This window comes from Oncorhynchus masou, unplaced genomic scaffold (assembly GCF_036934945.1).
Source record: "Oncorhynchus masou masou isolate Uvic2021 unplaced genomic scaffold, UVic_Omas_1.1 unplaced_scaffold_9280, whole genome shotgun sequence".
In the NCBI taxonomy this organism is placed as follows: domain Eukaryota; kingdom Metazoa; phylum Chordata; class Actinopteri; order Salmoniformes; family Salmonidae; genus Oncorhynchus; species Oncorhynchus masou.
The window spans coordinates 1-10,998 of record NW_027015763.1 but is presented as its reverse complement, the minus strand read 5'-3'; the positions used below and the strand labels follow the sequence as shown (position 1 = coordinate 10,998).

The 10,998-nt window shown below is 48.7% G+C and overlaps 1 protein-coding gene across 1 annotated transcript; it reads left to right on the top strand.

Annotated features, from left to right (window-relative positions):
• Positions 1–1,710: 1,710 nt before the first annotated feature.
• Positions 1,711–4,407, top strand: LOC135538186 (transient receptor potential cation channel subfamily M member 7-like). The gene is made up of 6 exons (XM_064964148.1): positions 1,711–1,812; positions 1,928–2,068; positions 2,236–2,370; positions 3,086–3,363; positions 3,707–3,935; positions 4,144–4,407. The coding sequence occupies exons 1-6, from the start codon at positions 1,711–1,713 to the stop codon at positions 4,405–4,407; spliced, it is 1,149 nt and encodes a 382-aa protein (XP_064820220.1).
• The last annotated feature ends 6,591 nt before the right edge of the window (positions 4,408–10,998 follow it).

The window sequence follows — 10,998 nt, the reverse complement described above, 5'->3', positions numbered from 1 at the left end:
GGTACATTTCTACCATTATGTCACAAAGACCAGATGAAACACAACTCCAGAAATGTGAAACACCTGGTCACTCCCAAACCATATGAAAACATGTGCCAAAAGCCCCCCTGAGGGGGATTGTTTAGCTTTCATCCACTAGAATACTGACCTGGTGTAACTCTGACTCCATGGGGTTATATGGATGATTAGAGTGTACATTGGATCCCATGTTAGGATATGGTATGGTTCTGTGTAAAACAGTAGTGGTGATTTAGTATGGTAATTCATCTGTATTATTCTGTATGGTTGTTTCTGTATTGTCCTTCCCCAGCCCGGTTCTCTAAATCCTGCTGCTAAGTCAACAGGAAACACACAATTAATGTGGCTTTGCCTAGCAATTAGTTTGTGTGTGTGTGTGTGTGTGTGCTTATGCTGCTGCTACTCTGTTTATTATATACCCTGATTCCTAGTCACTTCTAACCCTATCCACATGTACATACTACAAACTACCTGGTACCCCTGCACATTGACTCAGTACTGGTACTCCTCGTATATAGCCTCGTTAATGTGTTTGTTACTATTTCCTTTTTATTTAGCAAATATTAGTCTTTTTATCTCTGCATTGTTGGGAACGGGCTCGTATGTGAGCATTTTCCTGTGAAGTCTACACCTGTTGTATTTGATGCATGTGACCAATAACATGTGATTTGTGTGCTGCTCCTCCAGGCACCAATGAGTCTGCGTTTGACCAGCTGGTTCTGACTCTGGCCTGGGACCGGGTGGACATCGCCAAGAACCATGTGTTTGTCTACGGACAGCAGCTACTGGTACGTCTATCTGTGTGTGGCTGGCTGGCTCTCTTTGGTTTTTGTCTGTCTGTGTGGCTGGCTTTCCTCTGTCTGTCTGTGTGGCTGGCTCTCTGTCTGTCTGTGTGGCTGGCTCTCTGTCTGGCCTGTGTGGCTGGCTCTCTGTCTGTCTGTGTGGCTGGCTCTCTGTCTGTCTATGCTGGCTGGCTGGCTCTCTGTCTGTCTGTGTGGCTGGCTCTCTGTCTGTCTGTGTGGCTGGCTCTCTGTCTGTCTGTGTGGCTGGCTCTCTGTCTGTCTGTGTGGCTGGCTCTCTGTCTGTCTGTGTGGTTGGCTCTCTGTCTGTCTGTGTGGCTGGCTGTCTGTCAAGACTGCATATTATGAATGTGCTGTTCATCAGTATCAGCCTAAATGGAATAAATGTCATTTAAACCCCAAATATCTCCTAAGCTAGCCACTCAGAGTCAGTGGTCCTATATGACCCAAAGGGACAGGCTACAGGGAAGGCTGCCAGTAGACTGTTTATATTTGACTAATCTGAACTGGTCTGGTGTATTTATTCATTGTTTGTGCAGTTAATGTTGGATCCATGTTGAGGTGTGTGTGTGTGTGTGTGTGTGTGTGTGCGCAGGTGGGTTCGTTGGAGCAGGCCATGCTGGATGCCTTAGTGATGGACCGTGTGGAGTTTGTGAAGCTCCTGATTGAGAATAGGTTAGCATGCACAGGTTCCTTACCATCACACGGCTGGAGGAGCTATATAACAGTAACACACACCACGGCTCACCAATTTCACACACATACATGTAATGATGCTCCACAGGGCTCTATGCTGGTACCATTTACTTATTTCTCATCACACGTGCAACCTCTCAATTCTAACATTTGATTCGTATTCTGTCAAAATAATTTCTAAACGGTCTGTTTATCCATGGTCCTGCTGGGCATCGTGTTTTTATCTGTGTCTCTTCTGTTCCAGAAACAGTCCCCTACCAATCCCACGCTCTTCAACCTCGTAAGGGATGTCAAACAGGTACATCTTTGACTTCTTGTCAACCATTGATTGTCAAAGTTTGAATTAATTTGAACAATAGTAATTGATGGTGTTGTTGATTAGTATGGCTCACTATGACTCTAATTGTTTCCAGGGTAATCTCCCCCCTAACTACAAGATGACCTTAATTGACATTGGCCTGGTGATAGAGTACCTGATGGGCGGGACTTACAGGTGCAACTACACCAGGAAACGCTTCAGGATCATCTACAACAATCTCCATGGCAACAGCAGGGTAAGGGTTAGTGTTAAGGGTTGAAGATAAAAGGTTAACTTAAGTTTGCTTCAGGGTCAAGGGTTAAACTCATTGTTCACACAGGTTATTTTGATCTTTCACTGATTGATTAATTTAGAGTAATGGTGAAAGTAAACTGTTCTCCTACTTTTTCTGTCTCTCTCCAGAGGTCAGGTCGCCACTCTGCAGGGCCTGGGTCCCACCTGAGGAAGAGTCAAGAGTCGTTCAGTATCCAGGCCGACAAGAAGGAGAAGACCAGACACAACCACTTCATCAAGACAGCACAGCCATACAAACCCAAGGTACACACACACACACACACACACACACGCACAACATGGAGAGTCATATTTGAGAACACACTGTGACTTGTGTGATGGCAAGAAACAGCCTGTCCACTGATGACCTTGTGGAAATCTATACCAATGTAATCTGACCATGCCTGGAATATGACAGTGTGTTGCTGGTAGGCTGCACAAAGATGCAGCAAGCTGCGCTGGATAAGGTACAGGAAAGGACAAGCAAGATAATAACAAAAACAGAGACATCCCACTGACCCTTCCACCACTACAGCCATGGAGAGAGCAAGCAGCAGTAAGATTGGTCACTGACATGCACCAACCTGACTACCGTCTACAGGATCTCCTACCACAGAGAAGGGGGGAGTACTGGCAGAGTACGCAAGGAAAAATAGGCTGAAAAATTCTACCATTGAAATCTGCCATCAGACTTTTTAATAACAAAATGTGACACTTTAAACTGTAATTTCTTGTAAGATGGGACCTTTTTTTAAATTTAATGTAGTATCTTGTTTTTGAAGTAACTGTGCATTCTGCATTACTCTTGTTGACTGCAAGCATGAATGAAATAAATAAATCAAATCACTACAAACCCAAGGTGTGTACACACACACACACACACACACACACACACACACACACAGCCATACAAACCCACAGAACTGACCCATCAGATTATTCAAATCGCCCTCTTGACGCCCACCCCTCTCCCTCTTAGTTGGAGTCGGCGACAGACCAGTCCAAGAAAAAAGCCAAGGAGGAGATAGTTGACATCGATGACCCGGAGACACGCAGGTTCCCGTACCCGTTCAATGAGCTGCTGATGTGGGCCGTCCTGATGAATAGGCAGAAGATGTCTCTGTTCTTCTGGCAGCATGGGGAGGAAAGCATGGCCAAGGCCCTGGTGGCCTGTAAACTCTGTCGCTCCATGGGCTATGAGGCCAAGAAGAGTGGCGTGGTCGACGACACCTCCCAGGAACTCAAGGACTACTCCAAGTATGACACATTACACACCAAATAACTAGGACTCTTCGATCCTCACTAATACTCAAGACTACTATATATGTGACAGATTACATACTAATACTTTAAGTGCTCCAAGTATGATGCATTACTACTAGTAGTCACTAATACTCAAGGCTACTTGAAGTATGAGTATTACTGAGTATTAGTATGTGATGTATCAGACTATTTTTGTGACCATGAGGAGCTGTGTTATGGTGACTGATGAGGATGTTATTGATGGTGTTTTCAGTGAGTTTGATACTGTGGTATGTGTCATGTTCAGAGGGATGATGTCTGGAGTAATGTAAGGTTGATGATGATTATTATTTCATAGTGAATTTGGCACCCTAGCAGTGGACCTCCTGGAGCAGTCATTCAGACAGGATGAAACCATGGCGATGAAACTGCTGACCTACGAACTGAAGAACTGGAGTAACAGCACCTGTCTGAAGCTGGCCGTGTCGTCGCGGTTACGACCCTTCGTGGCTCACACCTGTACCCAGCTGCTGCTGTCAGACATGTGGATGGGACGACTCAACATGAGGAAGAACTCCTGGTACAAGGTGACACTGCCCGGCTATATATATACATATATATATATATATACACATGCAATAGTGTTCCACATGGCTCTGTGCTTGGATGGTTATTATAGATGTATTATGTTTTTCCAGGTGATTCTCATTATCCTGGTCCCTCCTGAGTAAACATAAATAAACATATACAATAAATACATACATTTAAAAACAAAATATAATAATGTATCTCTAGGTGATCCTCAGTATCCTGGTGCCGCCTGCAATCCTCCTGTTGGAGTACAAGACAAAGGCAGAGATGTCCCACATCCCTCAGAGTCAGGACGCCCATCAGATGACCATGGAGGACAGCGAACACAACTTCCATAACACCACCGACAACATACAGATGGTCAGAATCAATATGAGTTCATCTCATCTATTTTCTTTTCTTATCTTACTGTGTCTGTTCTGGCAAGTACACTGGTGCTACTGGTATTATGAGGGTCCTGGGGTTTAGCTATGAGGGTCCTGGGGTTTAGCTATGAGGGTCCTGGGGTTTAGCTATGAGCGGGTTCAGCTAGGGGGTCTTAGCTATGAGGGTCCGGGTTAGCTATGAGGTCCTGGGGTTTAGCTATGAGGGGAAGCTATGAGGGTCCCGGGGTTTAGCTATGAGGGAAGCTATGAGGTCCGGGGTTTGGCCATGAGGAGTCTAGGAGCTATGAGGGTCCTGGGGTTTAGCTATGAGGGGAAGCTATGAGGGTCCTGGGGTTTAGCTATGAGGGGAAGCTATGAGGGTCCCGGGTTTAGCATAGGGATAGAGGGTCCTGGGGTTTAGCTATGAGGGAAGCTATGAGTGATCCTGGGGTTTAGCTATGAGGGAAGCTATGAGGGTCCTGGGGTTTAGCTATGAGGAGAAGCTATGAGGTCCTGGGGTTTAGCCATGAGGGGAGCTATGAGGGTCCTGGGGTTTAGCTATGAGGGGAAGCTATAGATGATCCTGGGGTTTAGCTATGAGGAGAAGCTATGATGATCCTGGGGTTTAGCTATGAGGAGCTATGAGGATCCTGGGGTTTAGCTATGAGGGGAGCTATGAGGGTCCTGGGGTTTAGCTATGAGGAGAAGCTATGAGGGTCCTGGGGTTTAGCTATGAGGGGTAGCTATGAGGGTCCTGGGGTTTAGCTATGAGGGGAAGCTATGATGGTCCCGGGGTTTAGCTATGAGGGGAAGCTATGAGGGTCCTGGGGTTTAGCTATGAGGGAAGCTATGATGATCCTGGGGTTTAGCTATGAAGAATCTGGGATTAGCTATGAGGGTAGCATGAGGTCCTGGGAGTTTAGCTATGAGGAAGCTATGATGATCCTGGGGTTTAGCTATGAGGGGAAGCTATGATGATCCTGGGGTTTAGCTATGAGGGGAAGCTATGAGGGTCCTGGGGTTTAGCTATGAGGGGAAGCTATGAGGGTCCCGGGGTTTAGCTATGAGGGGAAGCTATGAGGGTCCCGGGGTTTAGCTATGAGGGGAAGCTATGATGATCCTGGGGTTTAGCTATGAGGGGAAGCTATGATGATCCTGGGGTTTAGCTATGAGGCTATGATGATCCTGGGGTTTAGCTATGAGGGTCCTGGGGTTTTAGCTATGAGGGAAGCTATGATGGTCCTGGGGTTTAGCTATGAGGAGAAGCTATGAGGTCCTGGGATTTAGCTATGAGGGGTAGCTAGCTATGAGGGTCCTGGGGTTTAGCTATGAGGGGAAGCTATGAGGGTCCTGGGATTTAGCTATGAGGGAAGCTGTGATGATCCTGGGGTTTAGCCTGGGGGTAGCTATGAGGTCCTGGGGATTTAGCTATGGGGAGCTGGTCCTGGGGTTTAGCTATGAGGGTAAGCTATGAGGGTCCTGGGGTTTAGCTATGAGGGAAGCTATGATGGTCCTGGGATTTAGCTATGAGGGGTAAGCTATGATCAGAGGTCCTGGGGTTTAGCTATGAGGAGAAGCTATGATGGTCCTGGGATTTAGCTATGAGGGGTAGCTATGATGGTCCTGGGGTTTAGCTATGAGGGAAGCTATGATGATCCTGGGGTTTAGCTATGAGGGAAGCTGTGAGGATCCTGGGGTTTAGCTATGAGGGGTAGCCATGATGGTCCTGGGGTTTAGCTATGAGGGATAGCTATGATGATCCTGGGGTTTAGCTATGAGGGGTAGCTATGAGGGTCCTGGGGTTTAGCTATGAGGGTAAGCTATGAGGTCCTGGGATTTAGCTATGAGGGTAGCTATGAGGGTCCTGGGATTTAGCTATGAGGGGTAGCTATGAGGGTCCTGGGATTTAGCTATGAGGTGGGGGTAGCTATGAGGGTCCTGGGATTTAGCTATGAGGGGTAGCTATGAGGGTCCTGGGGTTTAGCTATGAGGAAGCTGTGATGGTCCTGGGAGTTTTTAGCTATGAGGGAAGCTATGATGATCCTGGGGTTTAGCTATGAGGGGAAGCTATGAGGGTCCTGGGGTTTAGCTATGAGGGGAAGCTATGAGGGTCCCGGGGTTTAGCTATGAGGGGAAGCTATGATGATCCTGGGGTTTAGCTATGAGGGGAAGCTATGATGATCCTGGGGTTTAGCTATGAGGGGAAGCTATGAGGGTCCTGGGGTTTAGCTATGAGGGTAGCTATGAGGGTCCTGGGGTTTAGCTATGAGGGAAGCTATGAGGGTCCTGGGGTTTAGCTATGAGGGAAGCTATTATGAGGGTCCCAGCTATGAGGGAAGCTATGATGATCCTGGGGTTTAGCTATGAGGGAAGCTATGATGATCCTGGGGTTTAGCTATGAGGGAAGCTATGAGGTCCCGGGGGTTTAGCTATGAGGGAAGCTATGGGGGTCGGGGTTTAGCTATGAGGGAAGCTATGAGGGTCCAGGGTTTAGCTATGAGGGGAAGCTATGATGATCCTGGGGTTTAGCTATGAGGAAGCTATGATGATCCTGGGGTTTTAGCTGAGAAGCTATGATGATCCTGGGTTTAGCTATGAAAGGTGCAGGGTTTAGCTATGAGGGAAGCTATGAGGGTCCCGGGGTTTAGCTATGAGGGGAAGCTATGAGGGTCCCGGGGTTTAGCTATGAGGGGAAGCTATGAGGGTCCCGGGGTTTAGCTATGAGGGGAAGCTATGATGATCCTGGGGTTTAGCTATGAGGGGAAGCTATGATGATCCTGGGGTTTAGCTATGAGGGGAAGCTATGATGATCCTGGGGTTTAGCTATGAGGGTCCTGGGGTTTAGCTATGAGGGGAAGCTATGAGGGTCCCGGGGTTTAGCTATGAGGGGAAGCTATGAGGGTCCTGGGGTTTAGCTATGAGGGGAAGCTATGAGGGTCCCGGGGTTTAGCTATGAGAGGAAGCTATGATGATCCTGGGGTTTAGCTATGAGGGGAAGCTATGATGATCCTGGGGTTTAGCTATGAGGGAAGCTATGATGATCCTGGGGGTTTAGCTATGAGGGTCCTGGGGTTTAGCTATGAGGGAAGCTATGAGGGTCCTGGGGTTTAGCTATGAGGGAAGCTATGATGATCCTGGGGTTTAGCTATGAGGGGAAGCTATGAGGGTCGGGGTTTAGCCATAGGGTCCCGGTTTAGCTATGAGGGAAGCTATGATGGTCCCGGGGTTTAGCTATGAGGGAAGCTATGATGATCCTGGGGTTTAGCTATGAGGGAAGCTATGATGGTCCTGGGATTTAGCTATGAGGGGAAGCTATGATGGTCCTGGGGTTTAGCTATGAGGGAAGCTATGATGATCCTGGGGTTTAGCTATGAGGGAAGCTATGATGATCCTGGGGTTTAGCTATGAGGGGTACCAATGATGGTCCTGGGGTTTAGCTATGAGGGAAGCTATGATAATTCTGGGGTTTAGCTATGAGGGGTAGCTATGAGGGTCCTGGGGTTTAGCTATGAGGGTCCTGGGATTTAGCTATGAGGGTAGCTATGAGGGTCCTGGGATTTAGCTATGAGGGGTAGCTATGAGGGTCCTGGGATTTAGCTATGAGGGTAGCTATGAGGGTCCCGGGATTTAGCTATGAGGGGTAGCTATGAGGGTCCTGGGATTTAGCTATGAGGGGTAGCTATGGGGGTCCTGGGTTTAGCTATGAGGAAGCCATGATGGTCCTGGGGTTTAGCTATGAGGGGTAGCTATGATGGTCCCGGGGTTTAGCTATGAGGGAAGCTATGATGGTCCTGGGATTTAGCTATGAGGGGGTAGCTATGATGGTCCTGAGGGTTTAGCTATGAGGGGAAGCTATGATGATCCTGGGGTTTAGCTATGAGGGTAGCAATGAGGTCCTGGGATTTAGCTATGAGGGTAGCTATGATGGTCCTGGGATTTAGCTATGAGGGGAAGCTATGTAATTCTGGGGTTTAGCCATGAGGTAGCTATGAGGGTCCTGGGTTTAGCTATGAGGTCCTGGGATTTAGCTATGAGGGGTAGCTATGAGGGTCCTGGGATTTAGCTATGAGGGGTAGCTATGAGGGTCCTGGGATTTAGCTATGAGGGGGGTGGCTATGAGGGTCCTGGGATTTAGCTATGAGGGGTAGCTATGAGGGTCCTGGGATTTAGCTATGAGGGGTAGCTATGAGGGTCCTGGGATTTAGCTATGAGGGGTAGCTATGAGGGTCCTGGGATTTAGCTATGAGGGGTAGCTATGAGGGTCCTGGGATTTAGCTATGAGGGGTAGCTATGAGGGTCCTGGGATTTAGCTATGAGGGGTAGCTATGAGGGTCCTGGGGATTTAGCTATGAGGGGTAGCTATGAGTGGTCCCGGGGTTTAGCTATGAGGGAAGCTATGATGATCCCGGGGTTTAGCTATGAGGGGGAAGCTATGATGGTCCTGGGATTTAGCTATGAGGGAGGGCTATGATGGTCCTGGGGTTTAGCTATGAGGGGTAGCTATGAGGGTCCTGGGGTTTAGCTATGAGGGGTAGCTATGAGGGTCCTGGGATTTAGCTATGAGGGGTAGCTATGAGGGTCCTGGGGTTTAGCTATGAGGGGAGCTATGATGGGTCCCGGGGTTTAGCTATGAGGGGTAGCTATGAGGGTCCCAGGGTTTAGCTATGAGGGAAGCTATGAGGGTCCCGGGATTTTAGCTATGAGAGGAAGCTATGATGATCCTGGGGTTTAGCTATGAGGGAAGCTATGATGGTCCTGGGATTTAGCTATGAGGGGAAGCTATGATGGTCCTGGGGCTATGAGGGTAGCTATGAGGGTCCTGGGGTTTAGCTATGAGGGGAAGCTATGATGATCCTGGGGTTTAGCTATGAGGGGAAGCTATGAGGGTCCCGGGGTTTAGCTATGAGGGTCCCGGGGTTTAGCTATGAGGGGAAGCTATGATGGTCCCGGGGTTTAGCTATGAGGGGAAGCTATGATGATCCTGGGGTTTAGCTATGAGGGGAAGCTATGATGGTCCTGGGATTTAGCTATGAGGGGAAGCTATGATGGTCCTGGGGTTTAGCTATGAGGGGAAGCTATGATGATCCTGGGGTTTAGCTATGAGGGGAAGCTATGATGATCCTGGGGTTTAGCTATGAGGGGTACCAATGATGGTCCTGGGGTTTAGCTATGAGGGGAAGCTATGATAATCCTGGGGTTTAGCTATGAGGGGTAGCTATGAGGGTCCTGGGGTTTAGCTATGAGGGTCCTGGGATTTAGCTATGAGGGGTAGCTATGAGGGTCCTGGGATTTAGCTATGAGGGGTAGCTATGAGGGTCCTGGGATTTAGCTATGAGGGGTAGCTATGAGGGTCCTGGGATTTAGCTATGAGGGGTAGCTATGAGGGTCCTGGGATTTAGCTATGAGGGGTAGCTATGAGGGTCCCGGGGTTTAGCTATGAGGGGAAGCTATGATGGTCCCGGGGTTTAGCTATGAGGGGAAGCTATGATGATCCTGGGGTTTAGCTATGAGGGGAAGCTATGATGGTCCTGGGATTTAGCTATGAGGGGAAGCTATGATGGTCCTGGGGTTTAGCTATGAGGGGAAGCTATGATGATCCTGGGGTTTAGCTATGAGGGGAAGCTATGATGATCCTGGGGTTTAGCTATGAGGGGTACCAATGATGGTCCTGGGGTTTAGCTATGAGGGGAAGCTATGATAATTCTGGGGTTTAGCTATGAGGGGTAGCTATGAGGGTCCTGGGGTTTAGCTATGAGGGTCCTGGGATTTAGCTATGAGGGGTAGCTATGAGGGTCCTGGGATTTAGCTATGAGGGGTAGCTATGAGGGTCCTGGGATTTAGCTATGAGGGGTAGCTATGAGGGTCCTGGGATTTAGCTATGAGGGGTAGCTATGAGGGTCCTGGGATTTAGCTATGAGGGGTAGCTATGAGGGTCCTGGGATTTAGCTATGAGGGGTAGCTATGAGGGTCCTGGGATTTAGCTATGAGGGGTAGCTATGAGGGTCCCGGGGTTTAGCTATGAGGGGAAGCTATGAGGGTCCTGGGGTTTAGCTATGAGGGGTAGCTATGAGGGTCCTGGGATTTAGCTATGAGGGGTAGCTATGAGGGTCCGGGGTTTAGCTATGAGGGGAAGCTATGATGGTCCCGGGGTTTAGCTATGAGGGGAAGCTATGATGATCCTGGGGTTTAGCTATGAGGGGAAGCTATGATGGTCCTGGGATTTAGCTATGAGGGGAAGCTATGATGGTCCTGGGGTTTAGCTATGAGGGAAGCTATGATGATCCTGGGGTTTAGCTATGAGGGGTAGCTATGAGTGGTCCTGGGTTTAGCTATGAGGGGTAGCTATGAGGGTCCTGGGGTTTAGCTATGAGGGTAGCTATGAGGTCCTGGGATTTAGCTATGAGGGGTAGCTATGAGGGTCCTGGGATTTAGCTATGAGGGGGTAGCTATGAGGGGTCCTGGGATTTAGCTATGAGGGGTAGCTATGAGGGTCCTGGGATTTAGCTATGAGGGGTAGCTATGAGGGTCCTGGGATTTAGCTATGAGGGGTAGCTATGAGGGTCCTGGGATTTAGCTATGAGGGGTAGCTATGAGGGTCCTGGGATTTAGCTATGAGGGGTAGCTATGAGGGTCCCGGGATTTAGCTATGAGGGGTAGCTATGAGGGTCCTGGGGTTTAGCTATGAGGGGTAGCT